We start from the raw sequence: 20,632 nt of genomic DNA, 5'->3' as shown, positions 1-20,632 counted from the left end.
TTTTAGAATGTGGATCGGGCATCTTCTTCCTGATGAAGAGCTTATGCTCAAAATGTCGATTCTCCTGCTCCTCGGATGCTGCCTGACCTGCTGTGCTTTTCCAGCACCACACATTTTGACTCTGACTTTCCAACATCTGCAGTCCTCACTTTCTCCCAGTGCGGATAGGAGCAGAGTGGCCATAATAGTTTTGTCTTGCGCTGTATTCATTCTCTGAAAGGCCTCTTTGTAAAGCCATCAACCTGCGTCTCCATGTCTCTCCATAGATACTGCCTGACCTGCTGGGTTTTTTCCCAATATTTTTCATTCTGCATTTCAGATTTCCAGCATCTGCGGTATTTTGCTTTTGTATCTGTCGGTAGCAACTTTGTGCCCGAGTCTCAACATTCACAGACAGGATTTACAAACTTATCATCTTAACAATTTAGAAGCAGGTCATTTTACCCCTTGCACATGTCCTGCCATTCATTAAGATCATGACTCATCAGTTTGCAACCTCAACTCCACATTCCCACTGACATCCCCAATAACCTTTCAATCCCTTTCTTATCATGGGCCTTTATTCTCTGCAACAATCTTTGATAGGGGACCTTATCAAACGCCCTTTGGAAATTTAGGAATAGTACATCCACTGATTTCACCTTTACCCACAGCATTTACTATATCAAAAAACTCCAATAAATTGGTTAGATGTGATTTGCCTTTCACAAGCTACGTTGACTCTATCTGATTCCCTTGTACTCTTTTAAGAGTCCTGCGACAATATCTTGAATAATAAAGTTATAGGAAAGATATTATCAAGGGGGTTCAGAAGAGATTTACCAGGATGTTGTCGGATATGGAAGGTTTGAGTTATAACGAATGGCTGGATAAGCTGGGACCTTTTTTACAGAAGCGTAAGAGGTTGCGAGGTGACCTTATAGAGGTTTATAAAATAATGAAAAGTATAGATCAAGTTAATGGTAGTTGTCTTTTCCATGGGATAGGGGATTTCAAGACAATGGGGCATATTTTTAAGGTAAGAGGAGAGAGATTTAAAAAAGACAAGAGGGGCAATCTTTATACACAGAGAATGGAATGATCTTCCAGAGGAAGTGGTGGATGCAGGTACAATTACAATGTTGAAAAGACATTTGGATAGATACATGAATAGGAAAGGTTTGGAGGAATACGGGCCAGGAGCAGGCAGGTGGGTTTAGTTTAGTTTGGGATTATGTTTGGCATGGACTGGCTGGACCATGCTGTATGACTCTATGAGTCTATTTTCCAACATTTATCAGCTAACTGGCCAGCATTTTCCAGTTCTTTGGCTCCACCTGTTTTTGAATAAAGGAATTACATGCTATTACCCAATCTAATGGAACATTCCCTGAATCTAGGGAACTTTGGAATATTTAAACTATCGTGACAACTCTCTCCCTGGTCACTTCTTTGAAGATCCTTGGATGAAATACATCAGGACACGGGGACTTGTCAGTCTGTGGCCCCAACAATGTATTCAGTACCACTTCCCTGGTGATTGTCATTTTCCTGAGTTATATTCCTAATTCACAACCATTTTTGAAATGTTACGTGTACCCCCTACACGAAGACTGATGCAAAGTAACTGGTCAATCTGCCACATCCATATTTTCCATTTCTGGTAGCATTTCCACAGACAGCCAGACAGTACCCGAGGAGCAGGAGAGTCGACATTTCGGGCATAAGCCCTTCATCAGAACACTCTTTGACTCTGATCTCCAGCTTCTGCAGTCCTCACTTTCTTCTAGCATTCCCACAGACACCTGGGAATCACGGCCTAAGAATGTCCAAAATGGAGGAGCAGCATCTAGGAAGGCGTAGAGCATCTCGAGACTTGCCATCAGGAAAAAGCGGAAACCAGGCGAAAACTACAAAAGGACTGTAGGTGCTGCACCAACGCCCCATCCGCCCTCATCCTGAGACCTCATTCTGCCCCCAGTCTGATAGAGCCTGCGGTAGCTTCATTGGTCTGTACACCCACTATTGACTCACTCTGAGAGTGGGAGAGAGTCATCCTCATCTGCAAGGGAGCGCCGATAAATGAATCATTTCCCTCTATTAATTGCCTGGACTTATTTTCTGTAGGACCATGTTCACTTTTCTTTTTTTAAGTATTTATAGAAACTCTTACTATCTGTTTTTATATTTCTAGCTAGTTTTGTCTCATACTCTGGTTTCCCTCTCTTTTTTCATCATTCTTTACTGTTTTTAATATTTTGTCCAATCTTCTGGCCTACCATCTGTCTTTGTGCAATTATATGCTTTTTCTTTAAGTTTGATACTTGGTTTGATGGATGATGGGTCTACTCCTTGCATCTATACTTTGTTTTCTGATGTATCCCCCAAAATAATACTGTTAGGATCTCTTTTGACCTGTCTCTTAACCTAATTTGCCAGTTCACTGGGAGCAGGCCCCTGTCCTATTGCTATGGTCAGGGATATTGGATAAAGGTTGACATTTAAAATGTTGGTGCTGGGTTAGCAGAATGGTTACAAATAATCCGAGTATTTCAGGAGAATTGAATTTGACAATTTCATTAAAGGCATTATTGCATCTTTGCAAGATTCATGCATCTTTAATTGACGAGTAATGTCCATGTTATGAATAGTGCTTGAGGTTTTTTTGTCTCATAAACAGGATGAATATAACCAAGCTAAGGCAAGCTGTTATGAATGTACAATTTTGTACAGTAATTGCCATCTTTACAGCACTGATATTGTCAAAGTAAAACACCATACCTTGCTGTTTGCGAAAAGGAATCACCCAATGTGTTAGATAAGGTAATATATATCATCCCATAATGACACTTCGTTTCCAACCTGGAGGTAGTTTGTAATATGATGAATAGTGAAAGAAAACTGGTGGGCACTGACGGTGCAGGAGAAAAAGCACTGGCCTTTCACCTTCACCACCTGGGGACAAACCCAGCCCTGATGGATGGAATAAAAATCCTTCTGCCTTGTCATCGTAAGACTTTGAAATGGTGGACTGAAAGTAGCATCGATCTTGCAGTCGCTCCTGAGATTCAGGCTTATTTCTAGATTTACTTCTGGATTTCTTACAGTTATTACACTTCAGTAGTATGAGATTTTTATTTTGATTCATTTTTTGTTTTTTAGTCGTCAAAAACGCAGAACAAAATCCTCCCCCAAAAAGCACGTGTTTTCTTTTAAAAACGGAGTTACAGTTCTGGTCTTCCTGTTATAGGAATGATAGTGCTAAGCTGGAGAGGTTTCAGAAGAGATTTACCAGGACGTTGCTGGGAGTGGTGGGTTTGAGATATAAGGAGAGGCTGGAGAGTAGGAGGTTGAGAGGTGACCTTATGGCGGTTTATAACATCATGAGAGGTATAGATAAGGTGAATGGCAGGTGACTTTTCCCTAGGATGGGGTATTTCAAGAATAGGGGGGCATATTTTGAAGGTGAGAAGAGAAAGATTTTAAAAATATACAAGGGGCAATGTTTTAACGCAGAGCGTGGTTTGTGTGTGGAACGAACTTCCTGAGGAAGGGGAGAATGCGGGAACAGTTACAACGTTTAAAAGACATTTAGATAAGTACATGATTAAGAAATGTTTGGGGGGAACATGGGCCAAGTACAGATCGGTAGGACTAGTTTGGGATTATGGTCAGCATGGTTAGACTAAAGGGTTTGATTCCATGCTGTATAGCTCTGTGACTATGACTCTTTGACTGCGATGTGAAGCAAATTCAGACAGCCTCTATTCAGTTCTGATCCTTTATAATCGCAATAATTGTTACAGAAGGAAAACACTATGAATTCTGTATAGAAACAGAAAATGCTGCAAATACTCAGTATGTTTGGCAACATCTGTGGAGGGAGAAGCACAGTTAGTGTTTCAGGACAATGGCCTTTCACCTGACTGTTAACTCTGTTTCTCTCTCCATAGTTCCTGTTTTCTTAACAGTACATTGTCTCAGGAGGAAGTTACATTTTTAAGTACCTTTCTTGTAAGTAAACTTATACAACAATTCTTTTATTTGAATTTCCAAACTAATCACACGCACCAATAATATAAGCACTTATAGATGTTTCCTAATTCTAGTGTATGTTTCATATCAATATGAACATTTACAATTCCTTTCCAATCAGACTCTGAAAATGTTTTGGCTAAACAATCAATTTCAAACAGAGAGAATTGAATAGGATATTGATGAGGCCACTTTTAGAAAACTGTGTATAGTTCTGGTCGCCCTTCTATCAGAAGGATGTTGTTAAACTTGAGAGGATATAGAAAAGATTTACAAGGATGCTGGAGGGTTTGAACAATAGGGAGAGGCTGAATAGGCTGGGGCTTTTCTCCCTGGAGCATTGGAGGCTGAGGGGTGACCTTGGAGAGGTTTATAAAATCATGAGAGGCATGGATAGGGTGAATAGCCAAGGCTTCTTCCTGAGAGCGTGAAGTCCAAATCTTGAGGCCATAGGATTCAGGTGAGAGGGGAACATTTTAAAAAGGACCTGAGGGATAGCATTTTCGTGCAGAAGGTGGTGCGCATAGGGAATGAGCTGCCAGAGGAAGTGGTGGAGGCTGGTACAATCACAACATTTAAAAGGCATCTGGATGGGTTTATGAATAAGAAGTGTTTAGAGTGATATGGGCCAAGTGCTGGCAAATGGGACTAGGTCAGATTGGGATATCTGGTTGGCATGGATGAGTTGGACTGAAGGGTCTGTTTCCATGCTGTATAACTCTATGACACTGGAACTTGTGAGCCGAGATTAACCCTCTGGTAACAGGTTATTTCACAGAAACATTCTGACACCTTTTGTCATATTCTCCTGGCTTTCATCATTTCTGGAAATATTAACAGTTTAAACCAAAGTAATTTTCTAAAAGTAAGCCACATTCAGCTAATTATCGTTACCTTTGGGAAAACTCAGAGGAGTTGCCAAAATAGCAAAGGGCAGGATTTGAATGGGGCAGGGCTTCCCATGACCATTTAACACCCTGAAGAGCATTAAATGCCTTTTAACTGGCCTTCTAACCAAGCTAGGGAGCAGGGATGTCTTTGAGTGTTAGCTTTCCGGTGTCAGGAACGCCACCAGAAGTAGTGGCCACGGCTGAAATTGCACTCAATCGCATGGAGAAAGAGCTAGGACTATTGGTACATTGATGGGAATATGGTGGTGGTGTTGGTGGGGAGCAGATTTCACAGTGGGATCGGGTTTGGACTATAGGGGCCTGGAGTAAAGGGGACACATCAGGGGGATTGTTGCAGGTGACATGGTAGGATCTGTTCTTCAGGGAACTTCCAATTGGAAAGGGAGATCATGAAGGAGGCACCTCTTTACTTCCTAGTTGGAGACTCAGGCAGCAGGGCTTCCTGACCTCCACCCTATAGTTGAATAAATGCAGGTGGATTGGAAATGGACATTAATGGTGACTTGGCAGAGGCCTTGCCCACTGCCCCTTAAATCACAGCGCCCATGGAATTGTGTGAACCTCCCTGTCTCCAATCTGCTAGTGAGGGAGTGTAAAATTCTGCCTAAGGAGCCAACAGTTCCACCAACAGAATAATCAACTTCTCTTTGTCAGATTATTTTTAAGTCTTTCATGGGATGTGGTTGTCATTGGCTAGGACAGCATTTGTTTCCCATTCTGAATGGCCCTCAGGAAGATAATGATGAACTGTTGCAGTTTCATCTGTTACTGGAACACCCATTGGTGCTCTTAGGGAGGCAGTTCCCACACTCTGATCCAATGACAATGACAATTACCAACCAGAGATTTTCTAACAGTGATTTGAAATGAGACAAGCCTACAATGGCATAGAATCGTGTGGTGGAGTGGTAATGTCCCTACCTCTAGGAGGGATCTTGTGATGTAGTGATAGTGTTCCTATCAGTTGGCTACAAGGTCCTGGTCCAAACCCTACCTCTTCCAGAAGTGTGTCATATGGACACATTGATTAATCACAATGGCATGTGAACAATACTGTGAGAGATCTGTTGGTATACTACAGTGCTCAAAAGATGGGGTTTCCATTTTAGCTACCAAATCTTATTGTTGCAGAATGGAAATTGTGCTTAAAATATTGCAGTCTTACGATCTGGCACTGTTTTCACATATCCTGAATTAGTTACATTGAAAGACAATGTTCAGTTGTATAAGAACTCCAGGCTCAGATTTGTCTAGTTTTCCTATTGGAAGAAGGTCATTCTCGAGTAATCCTTATGAGTTCTGATCTCCTTGTTACATAATAAATATGGAGGCCCATGAGAAGGCACAAACAGTTTTATAAAGATCGAACCAGAATGAAATATTTCAACTGCTGACAAAGACTGAACAGGTTTGTGCTCTTTACTCCAGGAAAAAGAGGACTTTGGGGTCTCCTAACAGTACTTTGAAAATTGTTCATTTTCTATACAGGCCATGATCTGTTTAAAAGGCAGGGCTGGCTTAAGAGAGCAAATGGCCTATTCCTGCTCCTATTACTTATTCTCGAATGAAGGGATTTGATAGGGCTGAGGAAGAGAATATGTCTCCAATCGTGAGGAACAGCAAATCTACAAGCTATAAATGTAAGATGGTCACTCGGGAAATCCTGTTAGGAATTCACAAGAAACACTGTATGCAGAAAATCATTAGAGTGTGGAACTTGCAACCACAGGAATCATTCGGGTGGAGAGTGTAGATGCATTTAGAATGGATAAATCCATGGGAAAGAAAGGAATAGAAGGTGTAGAACAGAATATGTAGAGCATAAACATCAGCACAGACCAATCGGCCCAAATCTCCTGTCTCAGTGTTGTCAGTCTTATATAATCAATTTAAACAGTACACATTAGGTGAGCTTTTCTCTGATTTAGCCCTACACAAATAAGATAAAATACACAGTTAGTCCACGACTCATTATGATGAGAATTCGGAGTGTTCTACATACCCGAGTGGATGGTGGAGCTGTGTGAGGTGGTGATAAGTGTGGTTCGAGGGCGCTTGTATTGGACCCATTTGCCATCTCTTGTCTCCTGTCAAAGTAAAAGAAAGTCATTGAGAGTGTGTGAAAGCACAAAATATGAAGAGACCATTTGGCCTATCAAGCCTTCTCTTTGCACAGACTAAAGTTAAGCAAATGAAACTGCAGGATATTTATCCCATCCCATGATATCCATGTCATCAATCTCTGAGCGGTGCTTTCCCCCTCCCCTCTGCAACAGCTCAAGAGCTTTGATCCCCTCTGAAAGAGATAACTGCATTTATAGAGAACTCTTTCAAGTCTCCTGGATGATCCTGCTTTTATTTATTCACAGGATGAGGGAGGCTAAGCCAGAATTTGTTGTCAATTTACAGTGAGCTCCGGAGTTTCATATAGACCAGACCAAGTAAGGATGGCAGTTTCTTTCCCTAATGGACATCAGTGAACCAGATGGATTTTTCCCAACAATCGGCAACGGATTCATGGTCATCATTAGACTCTTAATTCCAAATGTTTTAAAATTGAATTCTAATTCCACCATCTGCTGTGACAAGATTTGAACACTAGCTAGGCCTTTGGATTAACAATCCATTGATAATATTACTAAGTCCATTAGCTAGGCCTTTGGATTACCAATCCAGTGATAATACTACTAGGCCATTGCCTCCCAATACATCCAATAAAGTACATTGTCTTAAAATTTGATCACAGATGTAATGTAGGAAATACAGCAATCAATTTGCAAAGAGCATGCTCCCAGAATTAGCAATGTGATAATGAATTTTTTCTAACTTTTGACCAGGACAGCACAAATCCCACTTCTCACTTTTGAAATTATGAGTGGAATCATTTACATTCAATCAAGAAAGAAGACAGAGTTTTGGTTTAACATCAAGAGGATAACATTGCTGACAATGTAGTGTTGCTCTGTAATTAAATTTTATTCATTCATGGGATATGGGCATCGGTATCTAGGCCAGCATTTATTGTTCATCCCTAATTGCCCAGAGGGCAGTTAAGAGTCAACCACATTGCTGTGGGTCTGGAGTCACATGTAGGCCAAACCAGATAAGGCTGGCAGTTTCTTTCCCTAAAGGACATTAATAAACCAGGTGGGCTTTTCCTTTACAATTGGAAATGAATTCATGGTCATCATTAGGTACTTAATTCTTTTATTGAATTCAAGATCCACCATCTGCCGTGGCAAGATTTGAACCCGGGTCCCCGGAACATTACCTGGGTCTCTGAATTAACAGTCCAGCAATAACACTACAAGGCCATCACCTCCCCGTTGTGCTGGAGTGTAATCCTGAAGCCTGCCCTTAAGTGGAACTTGAACCTGCAACCTTTAGTTTCAGAGGCAAGAAAGCTGCCTACTGAGCTGCGGTTGCTACGTATTTGTAAGATAGAAAAATATGACAGGTACAGTTTATAAACTGTGTATTGTCTTGCATTAAGACATTTGCCAAACTCTTTTGTGCAAAAAGCTGCCTATTGTTGGCACTGGCTCTTAGCAACAAAGCTAATCATTCATGAAAGAATGACCCATTAACAAGCACATAAAACAGCTGATCATTTGCTATTTGTTTCACACCTGGAAATCACACGGCTCATAAACTTTCATTCCAAGCAATTTCCCCAGCCACCGTTGCGAAGAGACAAGGAAACAAAGGGTCTTTTTCTAAGGCAATCTCATTAAGACCAATTTAAGGTTGGCTCATTGACTATCCACTGGATTATTTGTTGCTTGCTAACCAAGCTTTTCATGTTCATTTCCACATCCCAAATTAATGGCAGAATTAAGAAAGATCTATCCTGGCCAATGTAGCTGCGAGAAACTTCATTGTGGGCTGCACATTCCTGTTGAAGGGCTGATGTCCAAAACGTCGATTCTCCTGCTCCTTGGAGCTGCCTGATCTGCTGTGCTTTTCCATCACCACACTCTCGACTGCAGTTTAGGATATACTTTGCGCAATATGGAGTTCCAATATAACGCTCTGCTAAAACCTATGAAATTAGAAGCAGAGTAAGCATAAAGGACACTTCCATGTTTGGCCCTGATTTTCCATCTGCCCCAGTGTTGATGGGAGGTCCATGTGTAAAATCTGAATTTTCCAGTGGTTGGGACTATTATGGAGGCAAAAGTGAGGACTGAGATGCTGGAGATTAGAGTCGAGACTATAGTGTTGGAAAAGCACAGCAGATCAGGCAGCATTCGGGAAGCAGGAGAATCGACATTTCAGGCAAAAGCCCTTCATCAAGAATGACGCTTGTGGGCCAGGGGGTGGAGAGATAAATGGGAGAGAGGTGGGACTGAGGGGAAGGTAGCTGAGAATGTGATAATGGATGGAGGTGGGGGTGATGGTGGTAGGTCAGAGAGGAGGGTGGAGCAGATAAAGGTGGGGGTGATGGTGGTAGGTCAGAGAGGAGGGTGGAGCAGATAGGTGGGAAGGAAGATGGACAGGTAGGACAGGTCATGAGGGCATTGCCAAGTTGGAAGGTGGGATAAGGTGGGGGGAGGGGAAATGAGAAAACTGGTGAAATCCTCTACGTTGGGGAGATAGGACGTCTACTCACAGAGCGCTTCAGAGAATATCTCCAGGACACCCAAACTAACCAACCCCACCGCCCCGTGGCCAAACACTTCAACTCCCCCACCCACTCCGCCAAGGACATGCAGGTCCTAGGCCTCCTCCATCACCACTCCCTAACCACCTGATGCCTGGAGGAAGAACGCCTCATTTTTGCTTTGGGACCCTCCAACCCCATGGCATCAATGTGGGATTTCACAAGTTTCCTCATTTCCCCTCCCCCCACCTTATCCCAGTTCCAACCTTCCAACTCAGCACCGCCCTCATTACCTGTCCTACCTGTCCATTTTCCTTCCCACCTATCTGCTCCACCCTCCTCTTTGACCTATCACCATTACCCCCACCTCCATCTGCCTATCGCACTCTTAGCCACCTTGACCCCAGCCCCAGCTTCCTTCCATTTATCTCTCCACAGAAGGTGGTGCTCTTTGGCTCACAGCCCCATTCCTGATGAAGGGCTTTTGTCCGGAACGTTATGGTGTCTAGTGCCAAAGAGCACCACCTTCTGTTACTAATAGGTAGTGCTGTGACTCTGCCAATATGCTTCCTCTTGCTGAACTCTTGTCTAAATATTAATTCTCTGGCTCCCGACTCCAACAACCGTCTGCTTCTGCCCCTACTGGGAGACCTCTGTTGCAACTGGGAAAACTGTTTGGAGTTCTGTGTGAGGGCTACATAGAATATGCACACACAAAAAAAGAGACCATTCAGCCCAATTAGGAGTGTGTTGGTGATGGTGCGCTACATGACACGCCTCTATCCCAACTGAACTGCTGAAATTCTTTTCTCTAAGAAGTTTGTTTTGACCATCCAAAGCAGAGCTGTAGAGTACACATCAAGACTCCTCATTACCAGACTTGGGACAGTGAATCGACAGCCAGTGAATCTGTCTCTCAGATAAGGTCAGATGGTAAACCAAGGGCTCATTGTATTAAAGATCCCACAGTGCCACTTTCAAGAAGGACACAGGAGTTTATTCTACTGCCCAGGTCAATTTATCTCTCAATCAACATCACTAAAATGATCTGATCAACCCGCCACTGCTGCTTGTGGGACTTGCTGTCCTTAGGATTGTCTGCCGCATCTCTTACATTACTACAGTAACTGTCCTTCAAAGGTACTTTGTGATACACTGGTGTCACTGCAAGGCAGTCTGTAACTCCAAGTTGTTTGCTCTTCTCTGAAATCAGAGTGCCCACGAACTCTGAAGAAGTGCAGCACTGTTGTGAAATGGATTTGATTAGTACTCGATGTAGCCTGAGATCATTCAACAGATGTAGTGAAAAAGGCCTTCCGAAAAACAGCGCAGTTTCTCCATCATGAGTGAGCCCTCACTCACCCCCTCACCTCAACCAGTCTGCATTCTTCCATTCCCTCGGATTGCTAATGTGGACGTGGAACCAAGTTACTGTAGGAAAATAAGGTCTGATTGATGCTTAAAAGAAATACTGAAGTTTATCTGCTTATCCTTCTACAATTCCGCTGGAGGCATGATACAACAATAATGGAATTGTTGGCTAATTCAATCTTTATCAATTAATCCATACCAGACCCGGACATGACACAAAGAAAATTCCCAGAGGTGGAGAGCTTTTGGACAATAACTTATCGAATGACATATCACAGATGAGTCATGTATTCTTTTCCAAAATGTGATTTTCTGAAGGAAGTCTATTTAATTTTAATTTGAATGAATCAACACTAACTACTTCCATTGTCTCCCCAAGGAGTCAGCAAATGTACTGGAAATGAAAAAAAAGACTCAATTAATGAGACAAACCAGAAAAGAATAAAGATGGGTTTTTAGCCTCCTCCCAGACAGATAAAAACAAAATAATCCATTAACTTGCAGAATCAATCGGAAACCCTCTGGCACTCCTCATTGTTGGAGACTGGAGACTGGAGACACTTCCCACCATCTGTATTACAGCCCATGCTACATTGCAGATTTAACAAAGCAACAATACAAAGTCAAGACATCAGAGTTCAGCACTGACAATCTGCAGTCTTACTACCACTCAATCATCTGGGACCCGGAGGAACTCTAACCTGATACATATTGAAGACATTTTCGAGAAGGGTGAAATTTCCCAGTTGTTTTAAATATAGGATTTTTAATGTAAGAAGTTTAAAAACAGCTCTAGCAAAACTGAACTCAATGGGAATCATGGGGAGAAGCTCCCCTCCAGTCAGAGTCACAGGGAGCACCATGAAGATGGTTGCAGTTGTAGAAGACAATCATTTCAGTTCTGGGTCATCACTTCAGGAGTTCGTCAGGGTAGAGTCTTAGGCCCAACCGTCTGCTGCTTTATCAATGACTCTCCCTCATCATAAGGTCAGAAATGGGGATGTTTGCCAATATTGTACAATAATGTTCAGCACAACTCCTCATATACTGAAACAGTCCATGTCCAAATCCAGCAAGATCTGGACAACAATAGGTTTGGGCTGCCAGGTGGCAAGTAACGTTAACACTACACGGTGTTGTACAATGACCATATCAAACAAGAGGCAATCTAATCATCTCCCCTTGACAATCAACGGCCTAACCATTGCTGAATTCCCTAATATCAGCATCAACATTGTTTACCATTGACCAGCAACTGAACTAGACAATCCATATACATACTGGACTACAAGAGTAGGTCAGGGCTGGGATTTTTGTGGCAAGTAATAGACCTTCTGACTTCCCAAAGCCTAATCACTGTCTACCAGGTACAAGTCAGATATGCAATAGAATATGCTTTGCTTACTTGGGCAAATGCAAATCCAACAACACATGAGAGGTTCAACAGTATCTGGGACAAAGACATCTGTTTGATTGGCAGACATTACATGCTACCAACAACATTCACTCCCTTCAATACCAATGTACAGTAGCAGCAATTTGTATCATCGAGAAGCTGCACTGCAAGAACACACCTTCAACGGCATCTTCCAAAGCCTTGATCTCAATTGCCGAGAAGGACAAGGGCAGCAGATGCATGGGGATGCCACCATGTCAATTCCCCTCCAAGCCACACATCATCCTGACTTACAATTACATCACTGTTCCTTCGCACTCTCTAGATAGTAACCTGGAACTCTCTTCCTAACAGGACTGTGGATGTGCCGACATTCTCATGGGCTGCTGCAGTTTAGGAAAGAGGTTCACCATCTCTTCCTCAAAGACAATTAGGGATAGGTCCTGAAGAAGGGCCTGTGCCCGAAACGTCGAATCTCCTGTTCCCTGGATGCTGCCTGACCTGCTGTGCTGTTCCAGCAATAAAGTTTCAACATAGGTACTTAGCCAGTGACATCTAAACTAATACATTTTTTAAAAAAGTAAAAAGACATATATGGTGTTTTCAGATACAATGTGTGGAATCTTGCCACTTTAGATTTTGCACCAATGGTGAGGTGAGTTCCAGAGCAGGAGCTTGACCACATCAGGATCGGACCTTCCAAGTGAATTTTCCAGAGGATGCATGATTAAGAACCTGCTTCAGGGATCGTCATTCCTTAGGGGTGGTAGGCAGGGTAAACAGGATTCAATGCACATAATTTGAAGAGCCATCAATAGCCTTCACAATGGCTACACCGGGATGTGTGTTCTAGTGGCTTGGATGAGATGCTTGTGAAGAAAGTGGAAGGGAAATAATCAAGGTCTGCAGCCTGTTGAGTGGTGGGGGTCCTTGTGCAGGAAATGCCAGCAATTTCCTTATCGTTATATATTAACAAGTAATCTAGAAACCCAGACTAATGTTCTAAGGACCTGGATTCGAAACCCACCATGGCAGATAGTAAAATCTGAATTCAATTTTGAAACGTCTGCAGTAAAAAGCTAGGAATGTGACCATTGTCAATTGTCATAAATAACAAACTAGTTCACTAATGGCCTTTAAGGAAGGAAATCTGCCATCCTTACCCAGTTTGACCTACATATGACTGCAGACTCACAGCGATGTGGTTGGCTCTTAACTGCCCCCTGGGCAATTAGGGATGGGCAATAAATGCTGGCCGTCATCCTGTGAATGAAGTTTTTAAAAATCTTTTGTATAGGTCTTAATGACATTCCATTCCATCACAAGCCTCTGACTTTGGAAGGTGTTAGGCCTGTTCCTATGCCTGGCTTCTACTGTTGAGTGCTATCAAGTTCCAGACCTCAACAATTCCCACAGTGCACTTGTCTCCTCTAAGTCCAAAAAATGGGAAGAGTGTAACATCCAGGTGACGTCACTGGAATAGTAATCTGGAGACCCGGCTACCGTACTTTGGAGATAGAGATTCCAATTCCATTATGGCAGCTGATAGAATTCAAATTCAATTAATCTATTAAAAAATCTGAAATTGAAAGTCCCAGTAGGGATATTCGTGAAAGAACTATCGATTGTTGTAAAGACTCATTGGGATCACTACTGCCCTTTGGGGAAGGGAAATCTGCCATCCCCAACTGTTCTGACCTCCATCAGGCTGCAGATCAACACCAATGCGATTGCCCCTTATTTGCTCTCAAGGGAAATGAGGGGGTTTAGCTACAAATACTGGCCTGGCCAGGAATTCCACATTCCATTAAGGATTATAAGAAGATTTGCCACGTTCCAGATGGGGTGTGTCACCCGCTCAATGTTGGCAATTATAAGGATAGCACACAATGTTGTGAATGTACAAACCAGCTCATTTAGCATTTGGGGTAGATGAAAGGTTAACAGACAAACTTTCATCCTATTTTTCCCTCTTCAGGCACCAATTACCTGCTGTATTATTCTGTTTCTGTTTCAGATGTGCAATGTTTAAAAAAAACTCTTCTGTGAAGGTTTAAGACTTTTCATGATTACTTTGGTACTTTTAAAAGGCATAAGTATTGTATTAAATTGTTACAAATCAAGGAGGGAGATGCCTTTCCCTTAAATCACTTTTCCTTCCTAGGTCTATGTTAAAGCTAAACACACTACACTGTAGCAGGATTCCACATGAATTTAATAGCCAAATCTCCAAGTCCTTTGCTCTTGGCCTGGTGAGTAGCGTCTCATCTCTGGTCTCTTAATTCTGGTGGGACCTACTAAGAATGACAACTGTAGATATTTGCTGATAGTTTTAGGCTGGACTGTAATCTTTCCCTGTCATCGTGTAGTTAGCACTAGGGCCAGTACTTTGTATCTGTCAACTGGTTCCTTATTTGCCCCTATTCCCCTTTAATGGGTAGAAAACTGACTCTATGACTCTAAAACCACAGATGGCAAAAAGGTACCCCTTCTCCCAAATCAGCAATGTTGTGACAAGGAGAGTAGCTACATATGTGAGGCACTGGGAGGGGCTGGTCAAGACACTAGGACAACCCCCAGCTCTTCTTGAAAGACTGGCATGTGGATTTGTTATATTCACCAGAACAGGCAGACATAGATGCAGTTTAATGCCTTGCCCACAAGGTGGCACCTCCTGCCAAGCAGTACCCCCTCAGAAGTACACTGCTGGAATAGCCTATATGACGTGATCCAGGCCTGGACTAGGGCTAGAATCCAAGACCTTCTGACTCAGGGGTGAGATTCTTACCAAGAAGGTGAGGCTGGAAATTTCCTGGCATTTCAATGTCATGTACAGCACAGCGATCCCACAGTCAAAGACTCATGAGTATAAACTGTACACAATGCAAACCAGGAGGTCATTTGGTAGATTTTGAATCGTCTATCTCATGAGAGTCACATCCTCTTCAGACACCTGACTGAGAGTAAATTGGACCTGTGGGCATTTCTTGACACATGTAATGTGCTCTGTGTGTAATCTTTTACTTTAATGGATTCCAAATACAGTGCTATTGCTGAAGGAAGTACTTATGGTCTCATCATCATTATCCAGTCTCTCAAATACATCATGAAACTATTAGAGAAAATGAAATATTTCCAGGATTGGAAGTAAACAATCTATTTGTTGAAAAATGAGACAGAAACCATCCGTTCAGAGAGTTGGTTAACTAATGTTTTGTATTGAATTACATTCTGGAAAAACTGAAACATTCTTCCTTTGAAATATTTTGTGTCAGTGTGATGTAATTTCTCCTTCCCTGAGCCAAGAAGCTGTAATGGTATCAATTAATGTGTTTGTATGGATTATGTAAACAGGTTCCTCAGTTGGCTGTCCATCACATCTGCTCCGTTAAAAGCAAAATATTCAGATCAAAAACAGGCACTGGCTATTTGTTATAAAACCTGAAAATGCCCAGACTGTGTTTATAGAGTGAAGGAACAGTTTGTTCTATGTTAGTGAGTGGATTTTCTTTTTTTATTTTGGTGTCTGAGTGTTGGAGGCAAATAAAGCAATGATAATTCTGCAAGTCCTGCTCAGCAGCCACCATTTTGAGCTCCTTGTCCAAAGTGAGCAGGAATGATGGAAGTGAAAGAAAGGCTGGTTTCTGGCTGGTGAAGCAGTGGCCATTGGTTTGGTTAGCTTCTTGAAAAGACTGAGATTGGATTGGCCTTTTGACAAAACAAGTTGCGTCTTCGTTCTCACTGAGCGACGGTTGTGGTAATTGCAGATGAGTGAACAATGTTGTGCCTGGGAGGGGCTCATTGACTTGGGCTTCAGATCGGGCAGCAGGCAAATTCAACTTATCACCACACTTTTCAGGACCTAAGAAATGACAAACAGTGGAGAGACTAACCGCAGGTCAGGTTTGGAATTGCAATTCCAGTCTATGTTTTTTAAAATTCATTCATGGGATGTGGATGTTACTGGCTAGGGCTGAATGTATTGCCCATTGTCAGTTGCCCCAGAGGGCAGTTAAGAGTCAACCACATTATGTGATGTGGAGTCACATGTATGTCTGATCAGGTAAGGATGACAGACTTCCATTCCTAAAGGACGTTAGTGAACCAGATGGGCTGTTATGAGAGTAGTTACATGTGCACCATTGATCAGGCTTTTTAAATTTTAATTTTAGTTTTTAAATTTTAAAAAGATTACTTTTTAATTTAAAAATTACAATAGGAATCTAAAAAGCCTGCTCAATTTAATTTTCTTTTATTGAATTCAAATTTCACCATCGGTTATAGTGGGATTTAAATCTATCTCCTCAGAACATTAGATTGAAGTTCGGGGATTGCTAGTCTAGTGACGTTACCATTGCCTCCCCAAATTTATTTGGGTCTATTTCCATGCTGTCTATTTCCATGCTTGCAACATTTTCAGATTTAGTTGGACGTGTTTATCATCATGATGCAAACCTGCTACGTTTCTGCAAGGAAGGCCTTGAATTAGAATTGCTGCATAGAATCAACTCAGCATGACACGTGTGTGGAGCACTATTTGTCTTCAAGTCATCCATCCCTTTTACCGCTATTAATAGTGTTTTATTTATTGCTCTTCCTAATAAACTTTCTAAAGGGTATCTTTGTTTTCTGCCACTATCAGCCCTTCCCCTTGGAGGCAATCAAAAGTGTCACTTAACAAGTCAAAATAAAAACTGGAAATCAGAAACAAAAACAGCACTGTTGGAAAAGCTCAGCAGGTCTGGCAGCAGAGAAATCAGCGTTACCATTTTGGGTCCACTCACCCTTCCTCAGAACCACTTGATAAGCCAGTGCATATTGTTTCCATTGGTCCCATTGCTGTTATTATTGCTATGCAGTAATTCCCCAACAAGCAGCAATTTTTATTTGCTTCACCACCCATTCCTGGTACACATTGGATAAACACAAATTTATTGTCACTTCAGCAGTTATAGAGTCATAGAGATATACAGCACGAAGTAGACCCTTTGGTCCAGCTCATCCATGCCGACCAGATATCCTCAATTCTTTTTAAAGCTTATTATTGTCTACTGACCCTCATTCAAACCATAATGTCCACTACTTAAAATCTGCTCTGCAAGAGTCTCCCAGCTAATATCTTGACTGTAGAAGACTGATGTCATTATCTCATTTCATTCTCACAACATGAATTCGATCTGCCAACATTTCAGAGAATTGTTTCAAAGTATTCAGGTGCTCCAAGATTGAAGCGAATCTTTGAGTAGCATGGGTTTATGGGATTGTACACTGACCATTCAAAAGAACACAGCCACTAGATACAGCAATCCAAGCCTGTCCCAAAACCAATCGCAAGTTCCGATTACAGGGCTGCCTTGCCTCAATATTCTATTTTTTACAGTTTTATCAATAAATAAACTCAAACAGTGACAAGATCAGAAAGAAAATGTTATAGGAGACCAAAGCACATTGTACATTTTGCACAGGGTAATGCCTCCTCCTTCCCCTCCTCATATTTCACCATGTTACTGACATTAATCTTATTGATCACTCTTTTATTATTCATGTTGTCCAAGAGCAGCAAGTTATTTCCATCGATTGCCCACTAGGAGGTTTTGATTCTTGTTTCAATGGGCATCTTGGAAAGAAAAAGAGGTTGAACAATGTCAAAATTCACACTTGAATTGATATTTACCAAACGAATAATGGATGTGCATTAACGATTCCTCTCTCCTCTTCGAATGTTCAGCCCTTGTTGCTCCTTACATTCGCTCTGCTCCTTTCTATGAACGCCAAGATCTTCTCCATTTTTCTTCCAAAAGCTCTCAGCTTTTGTATTGTTAATCATTCCCCCCCCCCACCCAATTACAATGACTACACATCCAGAATACTTTACCGAGTGTGAAGAGCTTTGAGACATTTTGAAATTGTGAAAGCTGACAAGTAAATGCAAATTCCTCCTTTTTCTTAATTGTGCACTGCTGCCCGTGTACTTTTCATCAGCAACAGGAGCACATTTGCCTTTGAAATAGTGTCACATTGACAATCCGATTCTGGAACTATTCATGCAGCTGTAACATTCATCAGTGCACAGCTGGCTGGACAAATCTGGCTTGCTATCTTTCAGCCACAGAGCTACTGTGCTCAAAGTAATCTGGGTGACTTCTGCCCCTTCTCGGTGGAATCAAACTGGGTTATCCTCCTAAATGAAACCCACCGTAATTTCCCTGCAAACAGATTTTCATTGTACTGAGAGGACCCCATGGACCATTGATCTCCAGGGGTCTGTGGGTAAGATGAAACTCTTCAGCACCCAGCTATCCTCCAGCTAAACAATGCTACACATTTGAGTCCCACAATGCATTGCACACAATCTCAGGCCAATGTGCATGGCATACCAGCATCTTCTCATTCACTCATGAGATGTGGGTGTCACTGGCTTGGCCAGCTATTTATTTATTATCTATTTGTAACTGGCCAGTGGGAGGCCAAGAGTCAATAACTTAAAAGGGTTCAGAAAAGATTTACAAGCATGTTGCCAGGGTTGGAGGGTTTGAGCTATAGGGAGAAGCTTAATAGGCTGGGGCTGTTTTCCCTGGAGCATCGGTGGCTGAGAGGTGACTTTATAGAGGTTTACAACATCACGAGGGGCATGGATAGGGTAAATAGACTAGGTCTTTTTTCTGTGGTGGGGGAGTCCAGAACTAAAAGGCATAGGTTTAGGTGAGAGGGGAAAGATGTAAAAGGAGCTTAAGGGGCAACGTTTTCACACAAAATGACGGGTGTGTATGGAATGAGCTGCCAGAGGAAGTGGTGGAGGCTGGTACAATTGCAACATTTAAAAGGCATCTGGATAGGTATATGAATAGGAAGAGTTTAGAGGGATATTGGCCAAATGCTGGCAAATGGGACTAGATTTATTTAGTATACCTGATCAGCATGGACGAGTTGGACAAAAGCGTCTGTTTCCATGCTGTACATCTCTATAACTCTATGACTCTATAACATTGCTGTGGGTCTGGAGTTACATCTGGGCCAGACCAGGTAAGGATGGCAGATTTCCTTCCTTAAAGGAAATTCATGAACCAGATGGGTTTTATGACAATTGCCAATGAGTACGTGGTCACCCCACTCTAGATTTTTGTTTGACTCAAGAACTCCCACCATATGGTGAGATTCCAAACCACGTCCCCAAAACGTTAGCTGAGGCTTCTAGATTACTATGCCACTGATATTACCACTGTGCCATCACCTCCCTATTAGCCCCAGCCCTTTCTGAGGGGAATGCAATTTGTGCAAAATCATCAAAGTTCATTATGTAGACCCTGGCTGTAGACAGGCAGAATAGGAATATCGCCTTGAGAATTTAATTCGGTTTAAACATTCGGTGTTCCTGCGGTGACACCTTGAGGAGGAGGGTGAAAAATAAAAGGCAAGTGATAGTTCGCAGGACAGTCACTGGGGGAGGCATGGAGTCAACATCATTGCAAACTGAAACAGCAAGGGAAATGCAAAGGGCTCACCAAGCAGCAAGCAATCCAACTTAAGGGACGGCTTTCCAGGTAGGGTGGCAAGGTAAAGCTTTGGAGTCATGAACTCAGAGGCAGTAATGGCCACCATTTGGCTCTGCTTACCCCTCTCCTTCACTCTCACACGTCTCGTGTTCCCCACCCTTTGCTCTCATGGCTCTACTCACGTCCCAATCCCCTCCAACCCCACTTTCACAGAGAGGCCATAGCACTTCCAAAATGGGGTCACGGTGGGGAGAAAGGTCAGGAGGCACTGATGTAAGGGAAGTTTTGAGGCTTAATGGGGTACAAGCACGATTTGTTTTATCCAAATGCAGTTCCAACTGGCAGCCAACGCCTGGCCTGTTTGCAGGGAGCCCTGGGTGACAGTTGTAGCAATATTCAACCAACCCAAAACTGACGTTCCGTTCTTGATCATGGTCATAGTTTGCAGCTTTAATTATTACAGAGTTGCTTTGCTGCATTTGCAAACAGCTCAGCAACATTGTCAAAAGACATGAGAAACACCAAAAAAAATGTGCAAAGAATTCTAAATCAGGAATGTTAACCTCAAAGGAAAGTCTAAAGTCTATACAGTTTGTGGTCATGTTGGGGAGGGCGGGGTGGAGGTAGGTAGATTGGAGATTCTGGCTGGCAGGTTTTGTAGGTTGCCACGGTGCAGGCTAGTGGGAATTCTGCTGTATCCAGGGACACTTTCCATGGGAAACAGATGGTGGGAGTTTTACTTTGGCAGAGACGCTCTTTGAGAATCGGAAATGTGCCATAGCAGTGATGCAGTCGGTGCAAATGATGCAGGAACATGGTTAAAGGGACATTGACCCTGGCATCT

The 20,632-nt window shown here is 42.4% G+C and overlaps 1 protein-coding gene across 5 annotated transcripts in view; it reads right to left on the bottom strand.

Annotated features, from left to right (window-relative positions):
• The window catches only part of LOC122563963 (rap1 GTPase-activating protein 2), a 313,908-nt gene that overhangs the window by 103,371 nt on the left and 189,905 nt on the right, over nt 1-20,632 (bottom strand). For all 5 annotated transcript variants that reach the window (XM_043718318.2, XM_087977294.1, XM_087977295.1 and 2 more), the window contains one exon: nt 6,928-7,012. In XM_043718318.2, coding sequence (XP_043574253.1) covers nt 6,928-7,012 — 85 coding nt within the window. The remainder of the gene's footprint in view (nt 1-6,927; nt 7,013-20,632) is intronic.

This window comes from Chiloscyllium plagiosum, unplaced genomic scaffold (genome assembly GCF_037043375.1).
Source record: "Chiloscyllium plagiosum isolate Xiang-an unplaced genomic scaffold, Cpla_swu_hap1 HiC_scaffold_31, whole genome shotgun sequence".
Lineage (NCBI taxonomy): Eukaryota > Metazoa > Chordata > Chondrichthyes > Orectolobiformes > Hemiscylliidae > Chiloscyllium > Chiloscyllium plagiosum.
The sequence above is the reverse complement of the archived record's forward strand: the minus strand, read 5'-3'. Positions and strand labels throughout refer to the sequence as shown.